Source organism: Onychostruthus taczanowskii, unplaced genomic scaffold (genome assembly GCF_017590055.1).
Source record: "Onychostruthus taczanowskii isolate IOZ18803 unplaced genomic scaffold, ASM1759005v1 scaffold101, whole genome shotgun sequence".
Lineage (NCBI taxonomy): Eukaryota > Metazoa > Chordata > Aves > Passeriformes > Passeridae > Onychostruthus > Onychostruthus taczanowskii.
In genome coordinates this window covers 785,348-805,844 of record NW_024496638.1, presented here as the reverse complement: position 1 = coordinate 805,844, position 20,497 = coordinate 785,348, and the positions used below count along the sequence as shown (strand labels likewise).

At 48.7% G+C, this 20,497-nt stretch overlaps 1 protein-coding gene across 1 annotated transcript; it reads left to right on the top strand.

Annotated features, from left to right (window-relative positions):
* Positions 1–315: 315 nt before the first annotated feature.
* Positions 316–17,291, top strand: NAT10 (N-acetyltransferase 10). Its single transcript, XM_041412005.1, has 28 exons — positions 316–570; positions 1,992–2,083; positions 2,430–2,601; positions 2,889–3,011; positions 3,372–3,433; positions 3,653–3,767; positions 5,068–5,175; positions 5,710–5,843; positions 6,210–6,303; positions 6,663–6,761; positions 7,736–7,872; positions 7,952–8,076; positions 8,356–8,506; positions 8,891–8,987; positions 9,852–9,968; positions 10,105–10,206; positions 10,304–10,378; positions 11,146–11,262; positions 11,435–11,568; positions 12,015–12,063; positions 12,514–12,607; positions 12,704–12,814; positions 13,129–13,301; positions 13,393–13,512; positions 14,114–14,212; positions 14,584–14,657; positions 15,759–15,842; positions 16,876–17,291. The coding sequence occupies exons 1-28, from the start codon at positions 463–465 to the stop codon at positions 16,967–16,969; spliced, it is 3,060 nt and encodes a 1,019-aa protein (XP_041267939.1). The 5' UTR covers positions 316–462; the 3' UTR covers positions 16,970–17,291.
* Positions 17,292–20,497: the final 3,206 nt, after the last annotated feature.

Below are 20,497 nucleotides of genomic sequence, written 5' to 3'. Positions count from 1 at the left end.
AGGAGAAAGGAAAGGAGAGCTGTGGGCGGTAGGGGCCGCTCTGTGTCCCGCAGGGATTTTGGGAGCCGGCTGGGCGCAGGAGTCCTTTCCCATGTGAAGGCTACACCCGGCCACTGGGAAGCACAGGAAGCGCTGGGAAGCTGGGAAGCACAGGATACGGGGCACGGGCGTGTGGGCATTTACACAAATGCGGATTTACACACACACACCTGCGGACTCGTCCCGCAGGCGGCCGCCAAGGGCAGCCCCGGGGTCCTCCCACGCTGCGCGGCGCCCGCGCCCGGCCCCACGTGGCTCCCACGTGGTGCAGCGAGAGCGGGGCCGGGGAGGAGCGCCGGGAGCCGGGGGAAGAGACCCGGGAGCTGAGGGAAGAGCCGTGGGAAGAGCGCCGGGAGCCTCCCCGGGAAGAGCCCGGGAGCCGCGGGAAGGGCCCCGGGAGCCTCCCCGGGAAGAGCCGCGGCCATGCAGCGCCGCAAGGTGGACAACCGCATCCGCGTGCTGATCGAGAACGGCGTGGCGCAGCGGCGGCGCAGCCTGTTCGTGGTGGTGGGCGACCGCGGCAAGGACCAGGTACGGCTCCCCCCAGGAACCGCTCCGCCTCCAGCGGGAATGAAACCCTGCCAGCCCCAGAGCAGGGGAGGGAGCTCGGGGACAGAGGGGCTGGAAATGGCGTGTGAGAGCTCCATGGGATATCTCCTGTCTGGGAAAGTCGTGAACGTCACATGGAGCGCAGGGCAGGCTGCGGGCTGTGGCTTTGGTTTGGTTTGGTTTTAAACCGGGGCAAAGGATATTAAAGTTTCTGGCCAGCTGGAGGTTTTTCCCCCTCGGTTCTGCCCTGTAATGGTTTCTCTCCCGGAGTGAGGCTTTTGTCTCGCAGGTGAAGCTGCTGGGTGAGGTTGTCTGGAGGAAATTCAGTGCTAAACTCGTTTTTCTTCAGGGACCCTGGCGTTATGTTTTTCGCGTGGGGAGGGGAAGAACAGCACGGCAAACCCACCACGGTTTAGGACAAATCCATTCGCAAAATCACAGAGTTGTTCAGGCTGGAAAAGCTTCCCAGATCACTGAGTCCAGCAGGGCTAAAGCAGCCACTAACCCACGTCCCCAAGTGCCACATCTGCCTGGCTTTTAAATCCCTGCAGGGATGGGGACTTGACAGCCCGCTCAAGGAAGAAATTTTGCCTTAAAACCAACCTAAACCTCCCCGGGCACAGCCTGAGGCCATTTCCTCTCCCCTTGTTCCTGGGAGCAGAGCCCGAGCTGGCTGAGCTGGCTGCCCCTTCCCATCAGGGATCTGTGGAGAGCAATAAGGTTCCCCCCTGGGCCCCCTCTTCTCCAGGCTGAGCCCCTTTCCAGCTCCCTCAGCCCCTCCTGGTGCTCCAGCCCCTTCCCCAGCTCCATTCCCTTCCCTGGACGTGCTCCAGCCCCTCAGTGTCTTTCTTGCAGTGAGGAGCCCAAAACTGAGCCCAGGAATTTGCCCTCCCCTGTGCTGAGCAGAGGGGAACAATCCCTGCCCTGCTCCTGCTGCTGTTCTGTTCTAACTGCTGGGTAATTAATTTATCTCCAGTCTGTGGGCAAATAAGATAAACTAATTATTAAAAAAAAAACCAACCAAAAAACCACCAAAAACTTGGAAAAGAATGAGTTCTTCAGGTTGCAGTGGAATGCTGGCATTATTTACTGCTGGGTTCTGGCATCTCCTAGGTCTGGTTGTGTTCACTGAAACCCTCTGTGGAAAATCCATGTGAATGGGTTATCCATAAGAGACAAAACCGTGTTTAGCCTGGAATTATCAGTGTTGCTCTGGCAGAGAAGGGAGCTAAGGAAACAGGAGGTGAAACCCAGCAGCCCTGGAGCAGACACAGCCTCACTTTGTGCCAAGGGGCCCCTCTGCCCTCCACGGTGGAAACACAGCTGTGAAATGGAGTGTAGAAGAGCACTTGGCTGTGTGGTGTTCCCTGAGAGCTGTTTGTGAGTGCTGTGTGCCCTGGCAGGTCGTCATCCTTCACCACATGCTGTCCAAGGCCACGGTGAAGGCCAGGCCCTCTGTGCTGTGGTGCTACAAGAAGGAGCTGGGCTTCAGCAGGTGAGAGAGCCCCGCGTGTCCCTGGGGGCTGGGGGGCGTGGGAGGGGAAGCCAGGGCTGTTCCTGGAGCAGCTGGGGGAAATCTGCTCTTCCAGGACTGAAATTTGGCTTCCAAAACAGAGCTGGCACCGGCAGAAAGTACCTCTGGTTTTTCTCCTGTGGCTCTAACACTGGCTCTGTGCCCTGGGCCAAACCCCCCCTCACCTTTTTAACCCCAAAACTTGGGTTCCTCAGCTGTTTAACCTCAGTCACGTTTAGGACTGAGCTCTGACTTCCAGGCTCAGCCTGAGCACACTTTCCTCAGACCCTTTCCCAAGAAAACCCCTGTATGTTCTTTTCCCCTGCAGCCACAGGAAGAAGAGGATGAGGCAGCTCCAGAAGAAGATCAAGAGTGGAACTCTGAACATCAAGGATGATGATCCCTTCGAGCTGTTCATAGCAGCCACAAACATCCGCTACTGCTACTACAACGAAACTCACAAGATCCTCGGGAACACCTTTGGGATGTGTGTCCTTCAGGTCAGGAGCTCCTTGCCCCCCAAAAAGGGCTCTGCAATAATCAGTTGAAATGCTGCAGGAGTGGGGTTTGTTGCTTCTGTCACTTCAGTTTTGGTGGCTTTGCTTGTCCCTCGCGAGTTGTGTGAGGTGGCCTCGTTGGTAGGAGCTGGAGCAGGGCATTGCTTAGTGCAAATTTAAGTGGGAATGAAACCTTGAGGAGTAAAGTATTTAGGCTTTCTGTGCCTTCCAGTAGGAGCCAGCTGCACTGCTGGGCTCTGGGCAACTCTGAAGTTCTTTTTACTGCCCAGGATTTTGAAGCCTTGACTCCAAACCTGTTGGCCAGAACTGTGGAGACAGTGGAAGGTGGTGGAATTGTGGTGATTCTGCTGAGAACTATGAACTCCCTGAAGCAGCTCTACACAATGACCATGGTATGTGCAGCACTGTGGGTCTGTTCTCTACCAGCAGCTGCATTGAGGTGATGCTGGCTGGGTGCTGTTAAGTTGTTTATGTTATTTGTTATATTCTATGATGTTATTATTGATTCTCTTATCTTCCTTCCGTCACTTTTCCTGCTCCTTCATTCAGGAGTGGGAGGAGATGGAGTGGGATATGTTACACTCGGGCATTTCTGAAATGCTGCAGATGTGGGTGCTTCACCACAAAGTCAGGATCCTGTCTGGGATGTGCTGTGGATGGAAGTGGAGAGACAAGAGTGGGAAAGAAGGAGTCATAATCCTGTAAATGTCACCGTCACATTTTCTTTCTGGTTTCTCCCCTTTTCCCTTCAGGACGTTCACTCCCGGTACAGGACAGAGGCCCACCAGGATGTGGTGGGGAGGTTCAACGAGAGGTGAGTGGCTCAGAGTGCAAAGGAGCTGGGCTGTCAGCCCCAGGAAGGCACCAGGAGCAGCACTGGCTATTCCTGATGGGAAAACTTCCCACGGGTCTGCATTGGATCAGGCCTTTTTCTGGAAGCTGGGCGTGCAGCTCAGCTGTGAATACTCTGTGTTCAGATGAACCACCAGGGAGTGCTGCTGCTGTTTTTACCGAGTTTTCTCTGCCTGCCCAGGTTCATTCTGTCCCTGGCCTCGTGCAAGACCTGCCTGGTGATTGATGACCAGCTGAACATCCTGCCCATCTCCAGCCACGCTGCCAGCATCACTCCTGTGCCCCCCCAGTCCCAGGTCAGTGAGTGACCCCAGCCCTTTTCCCTGCCACAAATCCCTCCGAGTTGGCCACAGGGTGTTAAAGATTTAAAAACAGGGATTTCTTTTTTTATTTCACCCTGATTTATGTCAAAGGATGGCATTGGAGAGAGGAAGCAGAACCTTCTGCAAAAATTATGTGGGTGAAGCTTGGGGACTGTTTTTTCTATATTCTGCTTTTAAAAGATTTTCTGTCCTATCTCTTTTTGTGCTTGCCCATATTTATTAATTTTCCTGTACTGCTGCTCAGCCCAGTGAGGTGGAGCTTGATTGTGGTTGCATGGAGGGATTTCAAGCTGGTGGGCAGAGGGGACAAGACCAATAAAAATACTTTTTTGGCAGTTGGAGGGTGGGAGAGCACTTTGGAAATAAGTGTATTGCAGGCTCAGGACACAGCTGGAAGCTGTGGCAGTTCTTTCAATTTCTGAGTTACACCTGTCACATTCCAGGAAGAATTCCCTGAGGATAATCCAGACACATCTTTGCACTGTTAGAAATGTATCCTTTTATCACTTCCAGTTGTAGACTGCAGTAAAGTGGAACCAGTTTTAAACAGAAATCTTGAATCATTTAAGCTGTGCCGTGTGGCCTAAGAAATAACCAACACAGGTTCTGTCAGAGCTGTGAAAACATTCTAACAGGGCACTGATTAAAAAATAAATAAATAAAACAACCTCCTTTTGTCATTAGGCCAGCACTGACAGCAGCACAAATGCTCATCTGTTGGCTGGAGAAGCTGGTGCCCTTTGGAATTTTAAGTGACAACCAGGAAATTCAGCCTTCATTTCCATCTAAAACTGGTTGTGCCCAAGTCTGTTGTTTGGCCCTGAAGGTCTTGATTTTATTTTGGTATTGGTGCTGCAGTAGTTCTTCCCCCTGCATGGACACTTCATGTGAGAGGTGTAACAAAGATCATGAATGTCCAAAGACTGAAAAGGGAATTAAATTATTCAGAACACTCTTCTTTAGTCTGTTTTTGCTATCAATGCCATTCTGTAATTACTATGTACTGCAAAATCCTTCCCTGTTTTCCCTTCCAAGCCTGGGGAAGTCAGGATTGGGAACCTCTTTGTGACCATTCTCCTGAAGATGCCTGGAAATTTAAGTGTTAAATACATGTCTGTCTGTATGAATTCTCATGGTTTTGGGGAATACATTCTTCTTGTGGTAACTTTTCCTTCCAGATTCCTTTCTCTGCCTGACCAAAGGTGTCAGAAGACACCACAAAGGTAGAATTGTGCTGAAATGTCCTTGGCTCATCCTGTTTGTGTGCCCGCAGGAGGAGAGCCTGGGGCCCCAGGACTTGGAGCTGAGGGAGCTGAAGGAGAGCCTGCAGGACACACAGCCTGTGGGAGTGCTGGTGGATGGCTGCAAAACACTGGATCAGGTTGGTGTGATGCCTCAGGTTGAGCTTTTATATTTTTCAGATTCTTTACAACTTTAGTGTGTAGTTCTGAGCTTCGTAATAAGGGATAGTAAGCTCTCTTCACAGAGTAGGGAGACAAAACAAGGTAGGTAGACCAAGGACAAATTATCCAAATTTCAGGCCCAAGATCATAAGCAATGGCAGAATGAAGAGAGAAAAACAAGAAGGATGGGACTTCATAACCTGAAGCTGTAATTGGACATTAACTCCAATATGCAAATGGAGCAGAACTGATCAAAGTCAGAGACCTCGTGACCAGCTGTCCATTTTGGGACCATTTTGGTTCACTTTGGGTGCAGCCCTGGCTGGGCTCTTGTGCTGCCCAAGGTGGATCCATTGAGGCCTTTAATAAATCCCTACTTTATTCTTTAACTCTGGCCAGCCTCTGTTCTAGGCCAGCCTTCACAAGGCATCAGGTGTGCTGGGCAGAGCTGAGCTTCTCTGGGTGTGAGGGAAACTCAAACTCTGTTTTTCTGGGGGCTTTCTAATCCTCAGGCAAAGGCAGTTCTAAAATTCATTGAAGCCATTTCTGAGAAGACCCTGAGGAGCACTGTGGCATTAACAGCAGCCAGGGGACGAGGGAAATCTGCTGCTTTGGGGCTGGCCATTGCTGGAGCAGTGGCTTTTGGGTGAGTGATCCCCCCACAATGCCCCAGGCCTTCTCTGCATTCCTGAGTTTAAAAAAAAAACACAAAGAAAACCAAGATGACAGGATCTGAATATATTTGTAATTTCCAGTCTTAAATTCCTCATTTTTAATCTTGAATCTTTTGATACAAGATCATATCTTGACAAGATTGTATCTTTCAGTCAAATTTGTCTTAAAACTCAAAATAATCACACATAAATCAAGATTAGTGTCTAGAGGAATCTGCTTTGTTTTGGTCATTAGGTGAAGTCAACCCCTCCTATTAAAAGCCCATCCTGTCTAGTACTTACATGGTAAAGTCTGTTAGAAAAATCGTTCAGCTCTTGTTTTGTGTTTTTCTCTGCAGTTACTCCAATATCTTTGTCACATCTCCCAGCCCTGACAACCTTCACACTCTCTTTGAGTTCATATTTAAAGGCTTTGATGCACTGCAGTATCAGGTGAGGGGAGCAGACTATTTTACAATATTTTCAAAGCATTCCTGCTTAGGAGTTTTACACCTCATCTGTGCTTTTGGCTACATATATTTGCTACCAGCCTTTTTTACCATGTTCTGCAAGAAAAGGAATCATGGTAGAGCTGTGTTTCCTTCTCTGTTTTTAAGCAGGGTAAACCAGTTTCTTTGTGAAGCAGATTTTAACATCAGCAAATAATTTCCCAGTTCTCAGACCTTTAAAGCTTTTATAAGAATTTTTGATTAGAATGTGAAATAACAGTGTCTGAGCTTATTTTGATGATGGTAAATTATTTTTTTCTTAGATACTGGCTTTTTTATGTTGTTTAAAATGTTATTTTCCAGGAGCACCTGGACTATGAGATTGTTCAGTCCTTAAATCCAGAGTTCAACAAGGCAGTGGTCAGAGTGAATGTGTTCAAGGAGCACAGGCAGACTATCCAGGTAATTGGCATTTTTACCTTTCCAGGTTTGTTCCTGGCTGTAGTTTTTGCCAATGTTGAAGCTGTTTTGATTTTAAGCGTGTTCATTCTGTGTGATGTGGAGCTGTCCTGGTGGGTTTTGCTGTAAGGCAGATCTTCAGGGAGTGACTTCCTCAAAATACCTTCTCTCTTTCAGGGAATAACTTGTAGATTGCAAAGCTCCCTCGTGGGATTCTCCCAAAGCAAAAGCAAAGGAAGGTGGAAGGAGTGATGCCTTAAGTTTTAGCTTTCAAATTTTTCAGATTCTGTGCTGCCTTAGTGTATAACTCTGAGTTTCATATTAAGTGTTAGTGAAGTCTCTTCACAGGGTAGGCAGACAAAACAATTCCTTTTCCAGCTTGAGAACCATGGACAGCTGTTACAGCCTCAGGCCCAAAAAGCATAAATAACAGGGAACTGAAGAGAGAATTCTGGGAGGATGGGACTTCATAACCTGAAGCTGTGGTTGCACAATTAACTCCAGTGTGCAAATGGAGCAGAACTGATAAAAGTGAGAGACCTCGTGACCAGTTGTCCATTTTGGGACCATTGTGGGTGCAGCCCTGGCTGGGCTCTTGTGCTGCCCAAGGTGGATCCATTGAGGCCTTTAATAAATCCCTGCTTTATTCTTTAACTCTGTCCAGCCTCTGTTCTAGGCCAGCCTTCTCAAGGCATCAGGAGCAGTGCAGGAAGAGCTTTTAGTGCTTAGATTTCCTTCATTTTCCTCACCTCTGCAGATGAATTGCTGTGGATTTGTGCCAAACGAGATGTGTGAGCCAGTCCTTGTTAGGGCAACATGAGCCCTCTCCTGACTTTCTGCTTTTCCACATCTCAGTCTCTGCCTTGGTATTTTGAGGAGAGCAGGGACAGCAAAGAGCTTCCCAGGGCCCCAGCTTTGTGAACCCTGGTGTTTCCCTGGTGGCAGCTGCTGCAGTGACAGTGTCCCCTCCTTTGCAGTACATCCACCCTGCCGATTCTGTGAAGCTGGGCCAGGCCGAGCTCGTGGTGATCGACGAAGCTGCTGCCATTCCTCTGCCCCTGGTGAAGAACCTGCTGGGCCCTTACCTGGTGTTCATGGCTTCCACCATCAATGGGTAAGGCTGGAGCAGGCACTCTGGATGGCTGCCTGGTTCCTGTGGTTCCTGGTTCAGGCTCTCTGTGTGCCGTTCCCAGGTACGAGGGCACCGGGCGGTCGCTGTCCCTGAAGCTCATCCAGCAGCTCCGCCAGCAGAGCGCCCAGAGCCAGGTGACCCTGACAGCAGAGAACAAATCCACAGCCACGGCCAAGCTCACCTCAGGTACAGCACCTGTGGGCTGTGTCCCACGCAGCCTTTGTGTGTCCTGGGGCTGCTGTCCGCCTGATCCGTGTGCTTTGCAGCCGTGGGAAGGGGTTTGTGTGGGGAAGTGACAGAACTCTGCTGCTTTCCCTCACAAGTTTCAGATGGAAGGCTTTTAAGAGGTGAAAAGTCAGCGTGTGACAGTTTTCTGATCTGGGAGCCCTTGGGAGCACGGGGATCCTGTGGGGTGCTTGTCTGCCTGTGGCTTCCAGCACTGAGTGTCCTTTGCTACCCTTACAGCTCGCACGTTGCACGAGGTGTCCCTGCACGAGTCCATCAGGTACGCGCCTGGGGACCCCGTGGAGAAGTGGCTGAATGACCTCCTGTGCTTGGACTGCCTCAACATCACCAGGATCATCTCTGGCTGCCCTCTGCCAGACACCTGTGACCTGTATCCTTCCTGGAAGGTTCTCAGCCTTGCTGATGGTTGGGATAAGCTCAGCACACGGTCTTTTCCTTAAGACCTCGCTCCTGGAGTTGAGCTCTCGTGGCGCTGGGTCCTGCCAGGACACCACCAAAGCCCAGTTTTGCTGCAGAGACAACCTCAAGGAAGGGTTGCATGAGGGGAAGCCCTTGCTGGAGTTACAAAAGGTTTATCTTTACAGCTGAAGGGTGTGAAAGCTGCAAGCACTGCCCAGCATCAATTATTCTTGTAGGTGTAAGCTGTGGGGTCTAAGAAGACAAGCCAGCTTGTGGCCTAAATGTTGAAAATTAACCAACAGGAAGCTTTTTCCTAGTTCCCAAGGAGGTTTTTTTCCTTAATCCCTGTGTTTAGATACTATGTAAATAGAGACACACTCTTTTGTTACCACAGAGCATCAGAAGTTTTCTTGCAGAGGCTGATGGCCCTCTATGTGGCTTCACACTACAAGGTAGGGCTTGGGCTTCTTCCATCCAGTTTCATTCCCAATTTCAGTGTGGAATTTTCTGGGGACAGAAGTGCTTGTTATGACAGCCTGATTGAGATTTCTCAACAGCTTCTGTTGCTTCTTGTTGTGTACAGAGCGGTGTTCTCCTTTCTCTGAGATCTCTGCCCCAGTCCTGGCTGTACATACTGGATTTCCAGATAGTCTGGAATATTTTTGCCTTGAGAAGATGTAGAGACTAAAATTCTAAGTGAGCCTCCATGCTTGTCAGGATTTTATCAGTGCTGAACGTCATTTGCAGTTCTCTTTACCATGTTCTGGTGGCCTCAGGTTCATCAGGAACAGCACCATTATGAGACTGAAAAGAGGAATAATTCATCTCAAGGTTTCAAGACCAGGGGTGGTCTGTAAATGTGAGTGGGGAAGTCCAGAAGTGCTGAACTACTGAGTTCTAAAAATCTAAGGCTTAAAAAAAATTTTGGATTTCTTACTTAGGGGATAAGGAGCTGTATGAAAATAGGAAATTCAGGTTCATACATATTAGAGCACAAGGTTTCCCTTGAGAACAGACACTGTCTGGGGGTGTGACAGCCATCACCTGGCCTGGGAGCTCCTCCATCCCTCAGCATTGTATGAGTTCCATATCTCCTAATAGCTCTAAATTTGGAAAATAGAGGGATTATTTAGAAATCAGCTGGACTTTGAAGCTCTCCTCATGGAATAACCATTTGGGTAACACTCTCAGGTATTTTTGGAGTTGTCCTGTGCAGGGCCAGGAGCTGGACTCAATCCTGGTGGGTCCCTTCCATCTCAGGGTATTCTGTGATTCTCTGAACAGTTTTTGACCTTTCTGATGTCTTCACCCTCCAGAACTCCCCCAATGACCTCCAGATGCTCTCTGATGCCCCTGCCCATCATCTCTTCTGCCTTTTGCCTCCTGTTCCACCCACCCAGAATTCATTACCAGAAGTCCTGGCTGTTGTTCAGGTAAGAGAATGACTCGAGTGTCAGTTTTGATCCTGGTCTAGTTGAGCAGGAGGAAGCATTTTGTGTGTGTGTGTGTCTCTTTGTGTGTGTGTGTGTGTGTCTATGTGTGTTCATGGTTTTGTGTCTTTCCTGGCAGGTGTGCATGGAGGGAGAGATCTCCCGCCAGTCCATCATGAACAGCCTCTCCAGGGGAAAGAAAGCCTCTGGCGATCTTATTCCCTGGACCATTTCAGAGCAGGTGGGTGATTTGGCTGTGCACTGGCACCCAGGGTGTATTTCTTGTTTCCAGAGTGCCCAGCTGTGTCCTTTAAATGGGCTTTTTGTCCCTTGTGCAGTTCCAGGATCCGGATTTTGGGGGCCTCTCCGGCGGGCGCGTCGTTCGCATCGCGGTTCACCCGGATTACCAGGGGGTAAAGTACCTGTCCCCCAGCTGGGCTGGGCCAGGGGAAATGGCTCTCCAGGCACAGCTCAGCAACAGGGAAAACACTGCACTGCCTCCAGTTCTTAGCATTTTAAGCTCAGGGCACCAAACCAGTGCTCCCTTGGCAGCATGGGAGCATCCCGAGCCACCGTGCACATCCAGGGATATTTACTGTGATGTTACCAAGTGTTTGGCATTTTCTGAGTGCCAGAGTTAAGCCTCAAAAATTACTACACAGCCCTGAACTATCACAGCTGATGCTGATTTTTTCTGTACTGTCCTTCTCCCTGGAGCTACCACATGGCCAAAAAAGAAAGTATTTTTCTTTTCTACTTCTGAGGTGGACATCATTGCAAATCTTCAAACTGGGAACAAAACTAGAACTTATCTACCTTTGATTCCAGAAAAAGAAAAAATCTATTAGAATTGTTCAATTTCACTTAATTGGTAGAACTTATCTACCTTTGATTCCAGAAAAAGAAAAAAAAATCTTTTTAGAACTGTTCCATTTCACTTAATTGATTTTACTTCTGAGAAAAACAGATATATAACAGTCTCCTATCTAAAAACAAAACCAAAAAAACCTTAAAAAAACTTAAAATATTATTAAATGTATTTAAAACCCACTGCAGACATCACTCATTTTTGCGGTGACTGAGTGATGTCTGCAGTTTGTTAATGGGTTTTAAGGAGTTGTTGCCTTAGATTAAAAATCAGACCTCGTTTTGCTTACCGTGTGTTGTTGCTTCTTCACAGATGGGCTATGGCAGCAGAGCTCTGACTTTGCTGCAGATGTACTATGAAGGCAAATTCCCATGTTTGGAAGAAGAAACAGTTCAAAAACCTAAAGAAATCACAACTGTGAGGAGTGAGGTATAGTATTTTTTTTTTTTTTAATTTTCTGTCGTGCTAAGCTTCATAATTTCCCCTGTAAGTCTCCACTCTGTAGGGAGGAAATACTCAGATTTGATTTTCATAGAGAAGAGCTTTAATTTGCAGCTTTCTGTGGGGAATGCTGCTAACCCATTCCCACTTTCTTTTCCAGACTGTTGGTTTATTAGAAGAGGTTGTGACACCCCGGAAAGATTTGCCTCCTTTGCTGCTCAAACTGAGTGAGAGACAAGCTGAGCACCTGGACTATCTCGGGGTGTCTTACGGCCTGACACCCAGATTGCTCAAGTAGGACATGATTCTATTTCCCAGTTACATCTTGCCCTTCTTAAGCAGACAATGAGCTTTACTTGCCCAATTTTTCCAGGCTGTAGAAGTAAGAACAGCCTGTGATAGGTAGGGAGTGGTTAAATTCTCATCTCTGTGACCTGTAGAAACTTGGGGTGCTGCTGACTTCAGGGCTGGTGGTTTCTTTTCCTGACTGATGTAAATGCCTTTCACAGCACCTTGAAAGTTTGTGCATTTTTTGACATTACAGTCAGTCAGACCCTCAGTCAGGTGGGTGCTGTGCCTGCTTTCTGACAGAAAGCTCATTTGCTCTGACTGTTGGAGTGTCTTAGAGACTTTTGGTTGCTCCTCACCAGCTGTCCTTGTACAGTGGATAAACTGCATTTAACCACAATTTATTACTTACTTAGCTCCATAATTCTCAGTGTGTTCCCTCTTTTTCCCAGGTTTTGGAAGCGTGCTGGGTTTGTGCCTGTTTATCTGAGGCAGACCCCTGTAAGTACCACACTGTTCCTGAGTGAAAATCCAGCCCTGCTGAAATCCCTGGGCATGCATTCCAGTAGATTCTGGGAGAAGGAGTTTGGGACAGGAAGGTTTGCTGAGGCTGCTTTTAAGGCTTGGTTTATGTTCATTTTTGTTCTTTGGGCCTATAGTTAAGGAGTAGAGTTTTAGGGTTGGGAATGTGGGCCTCCAAGTAGTTTGCACATAAAAATTTAGAGCTGTTGAGGGCTATTAATGCAGTTATTGGTGAAATAGCTGAGATTTACCAAATTCTAGAAGTTCATAGGTTTTCCATTAGGTGGAGGTGGTCAGTACCAGTTGATGCATTTGTTGTGGTTGATTTAGAAGGTATTTTCCTTCCTCAGCTGAGCACAGAGTGCGGGAGGTTCATGGGGGTGATGGGAAATCCTTCACAGAATCACAGAACTGTATCTTATTTATCAGAATGACCTGACAGGGGAGCATTCCTGCATCATGCTGAAGATGCTCAATGAAGAGGACTCTGAGCAGGAACCTTGGCTCACTGCCTTCTGGAAAGGTAACTCTGCTCCTGCTGACTCTGCAAGAACCCTCTGGGCTGTTTATTATTCTAGAGGTCCACTAGGGTAATTTATTTTGTCCTCTTGCCCTGTAGATTTTAGGAGACGCTTCCTTTCCCTGCTTTCCTACCAGTTCAGCACCTTCTCTCCCTCCTTGGCACTGAATATTCTACAGAACAAAAATATCAAACAGCAGCCCCAAGCACGTGAGTACCCTGACTGGGACAGCATGACAGCATGGCTGGAGCCTGGCACCTCAATTTGCTGTTTTCTCAAGATGTTCAGCAGAGGAGAATCCTCTGGGGAGAGCTTGGTACCTGTACCTTGTGGGGTTTTAGTGTCTGTGCTGGCTAGAGGGCTTTTCTGCTGCAACAAGGGAACAAACCTCTTTCACAGCAAAACCAATGTGAATTGTTAAAGGCAAAGGAAAAATACTAAATACCTGAATAAAGGCTAAGCACTGAGGTCCTGGGTGCTCTGAGGAACGTTGCCAACCTTGCTGTGTTTCTGTGGTCCCCAGCCATCAGCCGTGCTGAGCTGGAGTCAGCGTTCATCCCGTACGACCTGAAGAGGCTGGAGATGTACTCCCGCAACATGGTGGACTACCACCTCATCATGGACATGGTTCCCACCATTGCCAGGATGTTCTTCCTCAGCCAGATGGGAGACATCTCCCTCTCTGCTGCACAGTCGGTGTGTGTGGATTTGGGGGGAGCCCGGGGAGTGAGGTGGGGAATGTGTGTCTGTCTTTGCTCTCTGGCTGAAATACCTGTCTCTCCCTCAGGCCCTTTTCCTAGGGATTGGCCTGCAGCATAAGTCTCTGGACCAGCTGGAAAAGGAGTTGGAATTGCCCAGCAGTCAATTGATGGGGCTCTTCAACAGGATCATCCGCAAAGTAGTGCAGGTGGGAGCAGCAGGACAAGCCTTGGTCATGTGGGACCATAATTCCAAAATTAACAGAAAATACAACACTAAGAGAGGGCTGGATCAGAGCTGGGCATTCTTAACACATCCCCAGTTACTGACCAGAAATTTCTTGGCAAGGTGGGGAAAATCCCAGCTAGAAAATGTGTGGCAATGATTTAAATGCCCATGGCAGGGGGTTTGGAACTGGATGATCTTTAAGGTCCCTTCCAGCCCAAACCACTTAATGATTCTGTGTAGTGATTTCCCAGATAAGAGTGCTTATCTTATGGTTTTCCATGTTGAAGTGCCCTGACCAGAATGCTGAGCAGACAGTCCTTGTTGCCTGAGCCATTGTTCAGAGCATTGGTGGCATGTCAGCTTTCCTTGGAAAAAAAAAAAATAATTCCAGTGTTATCTAGAGGTAGACTTGAAATCCAGTAAAATAATTAGAAAGATTTTGAACTGGTTCCTGGTTTTCTTTCTCTCTAAGGTTTAGGATAGCAAAGCTCCTGAAGTCTGGATTTAGGAGTTCATTGTAGAGGTGATAAATGGTGTTTTAAAAACCAAGTCTTACATGTGCTGGGTTGTTTCATTTTCAGCTGTTCAACTCAGTCCAGGAAAAAGCTGTGGAGGAGCAGATGGCAGCAACAAAGGATGTTGTGATGGAGCCAACGCTGAAATCTTTAAATGACGATTTGGTAATTACAAATGTTATTCCTGGTTCATATGTAAACACTTCAGGGAGCTCACCTGAGGGCAGAAACATTAAATTTTATTGAATGGAAAGGGTTCCACACCACGTCTGGCACTGTAAGGGAGTTAAAACCTGACAGTTTGCTTTATGTGCAGGTGGAATTGTGCTTTAAGCTGCAGTATGGGGTTTTCACAGAAAATTACAAGTTTGTGTGTGCAAATAAGGTAAAAATGCAATTAGATACAAGAGAGAAGCTATTCAGGACCAGATGATATTTGTTTTAGGGGATGTATTTGTAGGAAAAGGCATTTTCCTCTCATTACAAAGTCATTGTTGCCCTCAGGACCTAATGCATCTTGTGCTGTCCTGTTGCAGGAGGAGGCTGCAAAGGAATTCCAAGAAAAGCACAAGCAGGAGGTGATGAAGCTGAAGGAGATGGACCTTACACAGTAAGAATTCATCTGCCTGGGTCTCAAATCCAGTTTTTCCCTGGGTGGAATGCTGGGTCTTGCTGGGAATTGTGCACAAGGCTACAGGTGCAGTAAGCCATCAGTAAATGGGAACCAGTGTGCATTGTCAGCAGGGGGTAGAACACAAAAAACCCCAAATCAACACAAAAAGGGCAAGGTAGCAGAGCTTTTACTTACGTGTCAGCAGATTTCTGTCTTTCTGGCCCAACAGGAGTTGCAGATGGCACTGACTCTCTCTTCCCTCTCCCTTCCCACTTTCTGTCTTACAAGCAGTGTTCACTGTGCTGATGTCCCAGGAAAGTTGTCGGGCTTGGCTCTAAATTGGTCTCTGTTACATCTGGCAAAAGGAATAAAACTTTCTTTGAATCTTTGGCTGTCAAGTTTGAAGAAAGGACAAGAATGGATGTGATTTGAAGTGACTTGCAAGTCAGTCACATGAGGAAAATAATACAACCAGAATGTTTTAAAATTAATTCCATTTTGTGGCACTGATAGTGCTACATACCTTTTTGTCATTTTGGACTGTGTTTCCTTTTTTTTTGTTCTTCAGCCACAAATAGATTTTTGTTCCCCACGAGGAGAGACAAAAATTTATTTTGAATACTTTTCAATGCAGGTTGTAGAAAACTTGTGAGGCTTTGTCCAACATTGTTCAGCTTTGTGAACAAAGCCTTATCTATTCCAAACCTCCAGGAACTTGAGATGGAGAGCAGTCATTCCATTTTGCTACACAATTGCTTTGCCTCTTTAAATCTGGGTGTCATTTCCAGGGTGCTTGAACACCCAGACAAGGGCCCCAGGCCATGAGCTTATTTGAGTAGCAATTTTTGTCTTTATTTCTCTTCTCAAAAGCAAGCTGCAGCTCTTCCCTTTTTCCCAGACTGATCTAGGAAAGCTGTCCCACGGCAGCTTTGCCACCTGACCTGGTGTGTGTTTCCCAAATCCCATTTGGTTGGGTGCTGGCACAGTGGCTTTGTTTGCAGGGCAGTGTGTGCCTGACAGTAGAAACACCTTATTTCTATGGTTTTTCCATCTGTGCTAACAATTTGACTTGAATTTTCCTTTACCTTTCCCACTTAGGTACATTATCCGGGGGGATGATGAGGAGTGGAACGAGGTGCTGAGCAAGGCAGGACAGAACGCTTCCGTCGTCAGCTTGAAAAGGTAAAGGAAGTTGAAATATTCCAGAGATCTCTCCTCTTCCTGCTGGCTTTGTTGAAATGTTTTCCAAAAGAGTGAAGTCTAAGGGTTAAATGCAGGTTAAGTGACCTCAGTGACCTGCCTCCATCCTCAGTTTTCCTGGCAGAATTGGGATGTGGGCAGCTGCAAGCTCCACTTCCTGGTCTTTCTGTGTTGCTCTAAGGATAGTCCTCTCTTCCTTAACTTGTTTAATTCTGACTTTATTGCTGATGATCTGATCCTGATCCACACAGAAGCTGAGACTATTCCGCCCTTGGGTCACTCATTCCACCTGACTGCCCCTTTTGCTTTGGGATCTAACACTCAGTGGGAGCCCCTGGAGGTGCCAGTGGAGAAAATGCAAATTCAGGAAAGAATTCTTTTAAAAGTGAGCTTGAGCCTGGAAAATGTCTGTGTTTCTGCAATTCCTTAGTTCTCATCCATCTTCTTTCTTCCTGCCCAGCATGTAATTTTCCCATATTTTTCCTTGGGGATTTATAGCTGGGACTTCCTTGCTCACTTATTTCCCCTTCTTGGAGTGCCTGACAGCTCAAGTAATTTTGTGATCTCTGTTCCACCCTTTCATGGTTTTTTCCATGAATGCTGGAAGGTGTAAGTTTCCAAAAGCCTTCCAGGAAGGAGAGAGTCTTAGCAGTTACTTATAAAGATCAGAGCTTGGAATTCTTGTTGTGTTTGCTTGAGTCAGAATCCAGTGACAAAACTGAAGGGACAAACTTGAATGTTTAAAATGATCCATTGTAGTTTCTCTTCTAGGTACTCTGAAATCCATGTGCCCCATTTAGGACAGATAAAGTTTTGAAAAGCAATGACAAGAGCTAAAAATCAAGAGCTTCTGGGTTAGAGAATCTCAGGACACTATAAAATCTAAGGCTCTTGTTTGTGCTTTTTCTAGCACCACATTTAAATTTTCTCCCTCACTCCCATATTACAACAAAAATTTCCATGCTAGGTAGCAAGCCAGTATATTTTTAACAGATGTTTTGTTCCTGTTTTCCAGTGAGAAGAAAAGAAAACTAGAAACAGCACGTGGACCCAAGCAACAGAAGAAATTTAAGAAGACTAAAGATCTAAAACAGAAGAGGAAGAAATGACTTAAAAGCCAATCAATGAACTTGAATGAACAAGTGCTGGGTCTGTACTTAAGAAGCCCTGTTCTCCTCTAAAGTAAGGGAAGAAAAATCCTTAGAGGCATTTTTCAAGTGTTTGTATTGTGGGAAGAGCAGTGTTCCAGTGTTTGTGTGAAGATTTTTATATGAAGGGTGACTGCAGAGTGTGAGTGAGGCACTGGAATGCACTGGGATGTGATGAAGGTGCTTGAGCAGCTCCAACATTCCCATTCCAAGAGGGCAGAGCTGTAAACTTCCTGCATCTTAATGGTTCTGTGGCTTATTAAACAAGAATTGGGACAACAAAGGACAGAAGTATGACTCACCTTGATCTCTGCAGCTGCTGGTTCTGGTGGTCCTTTGGAGCTTGAGGCTTTTATGTACTTGGTATTTGTGGCTGGCTGTCGCTGCACACTCACTGTGCCTCGCTGCTGGCCTAGAGCTGCCCCTTGGCCCTGCTGCAAAGTTTTGTGTTCAGGTTGCCAGAAATCAGCACTGTTGTACCAAAACCTGGTTATGTGACCCCCTCTTTGACCTCAGGGGCCGGCTGAGCAGCCAAGCACTGAATTCCCAGCAGCTTGGCAAGAACTGCCAGTCTGGAGCTGGGACTGGGTCTCAGACTCCAGAGGCTTCAAACCCTGTGCAAACCTTTGGCACAGGGAGTCCCAGTCCCAGTCCTGAGAGCCCTGGAGCATTGCCTCAATATCCTTTTGGCTTTTTGCTGTGGGGGTTTGGAACAGAGCCCTCCCTGCAGCTGGGGCACAGCTGTGTTGTATTTACCTGCAGATCTCACAGCTCCTTTTCCTGGCAAATCCCAAGGTAAAGACAGCTTTTCTTCTCCAGGAGGCTGATTTTAATTGAACACAGGCTCTGCACCACGCAGCCTGTGCCTGCCTGTGGTTTGGAAGCCTCTGTGGTGTGCCACCACCGTTGGTGGCAGTGACACATCCCTGAGCAGGGACATCTGCAGCCCTCAAAGAGGGGCTGGGGTCACCCAGCAGCACTGCCAGGGCTGTGGTGGCCACTGGCTGCCCTGAACTGGCTCCAAAGGTCTTGGAAAAGGAGCAGACGTGGAAGGGAAGGAGTGTGAGGCTCTGGAGAGCTGTGCCCAGGAAGTGCACAGGAGAAGAGGTGAGTGTGAATTCTCCCTGGTTTTGATGTTATTGTTCAAAATATGGTGTGCACCCTGAGGTGGTCTGTCCTCTTGTTTGTTCCTTGGAGCCTGTTGGAGTGCTGGCTGGATTTGGGAGGAGCCAAGTGTCCTGGAGCTGTGAGGCTTTTCCTGTCAGAAATCCATGGTGGGGATGTTTTCCCTGGCTCTCCCAAGTGGAAGGAACAGCTTTGGAGTCGTTGCAGCCACAGGCTGGGGATGCATCCCCTAAAAACCAGTTCAGGATTGTTCTTCTGCCTCTGCTTCTGACCTGTGACTTCCAGGGACCCTCCTGTAGTTCTGGATATTCCAGTGCTGCTTTTTAAAGAAGGAATTTCCAAACACAGTAAGTCGTTCAATCTGAGCTGTCCCAGTGGTGGGTTGTGAGGGGTGGGGGGTGGTAGCTAAGATATTCCCAGCTGGAATTGGGGCCATGCACTTCAGACACCTTTAAGTGGGCACTAAAGGGCTGGTCCCAGTGCTCCAAGCCCTGTCATGGAGGTGAGCAGGGGGCAAGGGGTAAATTACAAAAAAAAAAAAATTTAAAAAGGGCAGGGAATGATTTTGAATTCCTGGCCTTCCTTTTACGACAGCAGTTGGTTATTTTGGTACCCAAGCTTAAAAAACCTGGAGTGTGTGATTGTTCCCAAGTGTCACACATCCAGACTAGGCTCTGATGGGGTGGTTTTAGTAGAACCATGGAAGGGACCTTAAAGTTTATCCCATTCCAACCCCCAGCCAGGGGCAGGGACACCTTCCAGGTTGCTCTAAGCCCTGTCCAACCTGGCCTGGGGCACTTCCAGGGATGGGGCAGCCAAAGGTGGGTAACAGGTACCAGCTGGTATGTCTGACTCCATTTCCCTTCCCAGCTGGCAGCAATGAGTGGGAACACTGCACCAAAACCTGTTGGAATTCCAGCTTCCAGCTCTGCATGGAGCACTACATCCAGATGTGAACACTCGGCAGAACAATTTTGCCATGGACCAAGGGAAGCCTCAGGACTTGTCTTGCTCGTTTCTCCCTGGAAAGAGACATGGCACGAGCACCTTTGCAGCTATTGGAGAAATCCTGGAAAGGGCAGGAAATCAGGGTGCTTAGAAGAGTTCTGTGCTGTCACACAGCTGTTCACCTGTGTTGCTCCATGGTCCAGTGCCAGCCGTGGAGCTCTGCCCTATAGATGTTCCAAGGGCTGGTGTTTAAAGCAGCATTAGCATAAAAGGAGCTGCACTGGTATAGGAATTACCTTGCTGGTACTTCCATCCCAGCCTGGAATTCTGGATGACACAGAGATCAGCTCAGTTGTTTTGGGCAGGAACACCAAAGGTGGTTTCAGTCACTGGATGGGCCGTTTACTTAGAGCTCACCTCCACGATCCTTGTGCATCCCTTCTGTCTCGCGATATCCTGTGATCTGGAAACACAGATTAAACGTTTCACCTAGAATTTCACAAATGGAGATTTTGCCACTGGAGACTGCGAGTTGCACAGATCTCGGGAGAAGAGGAAGGAAAGCACCAGGTCTCACCGGGCAGGTGCTGAAAGCGCAGCTGGAGCAGGACAGCGCCTGTCCTGGAGCAGATCCTCCTGCCCGCGGCTCTGCAGCTCCGCTCGTTTCCCAGGGATGCGGCGGGCACAGGACGGGAGGCGGGCCCTGCTCTGCTCAGGGGTGCCGGGGCAGAGCCGGGCTCCGCGTCCCCGCGGGGTTGCCAGGCCGGTCCGACCCAGCGGGACCAGCGGCCTCGGGCGGTCCCGGGGCCGGCTCGGGGGGCCCCGCGCCCCGCCCGCTTCCAGCCGCGATCCAGCGCCTGCTCCGGGAAAGCGCCGCGCTCCGGCCGGGCCCGGCATCAGCGCAGCCCCGGCTCCCCGAGGCCGCGGCGGGACCTGCCCGGAGCCGCAGCGGGACCGCAGCCCCGCGGTCCGAGCGGGAGCGGCAGCGCCGGGCTCGGTCCGCGCCCGTCCCGGAGCGGCTCTTCCCGCTCACGGTGATCCCGATCCCAGCCCCAATCCCGCCTCGGTCCTGCGGCCCCGCGACCCGCAGCCCGCCCGGCGAGGGAGAAGCGGCTCAGCCCGGGATCCCCGGCAGACGCCGGCAGGACCCGGACCCGAATGGGGGGGGAAAGGAAGCGCGGAGGAAGGAGGAGGAGAAGGAGGCGGAGGGTACAGGGGTAGGGTTGGGGTGTGCAGGGGGATAGGAAGGGTAGGGGGGACCTGGGATGGGGAAGAGACCAGAGACAAAAACCCAGCTCAGAACAGTTTAATAATGGAAACCAGTCCAATACAATCATTTAATATTAATGACAACTCATAATATCAGTGACAGCAACAAGAGCAGTGAGCACAGTAATGAACAGGGGAGAGAAAAGC

Excerpts from the sequence above, each read along its gene's own strand:
- NAT10 (XM_041412005.1), top strand. The coding sequence starts at position 463 with ATGCAGCGCCGCAAGGTGGACAACCGCATCCGCGTGCTGATCGAGAAC. Across the intron at positions 2,602-2,888 it reads TTGGGATGTGTGTCCTTCAG|GATTTTGAAGCCTTGACTCC; the intron begins GTCAGGAGCTCC and ends TTTACTGCCCAG. Across the intron at positions 10,207-10,303 it reads CCTGGACCATTTCAGAGCAG|TTCCAGGATCCGGATTTTGG; the intron begins GTGGGTGATTTG and ends TCCCTTGTGCAG.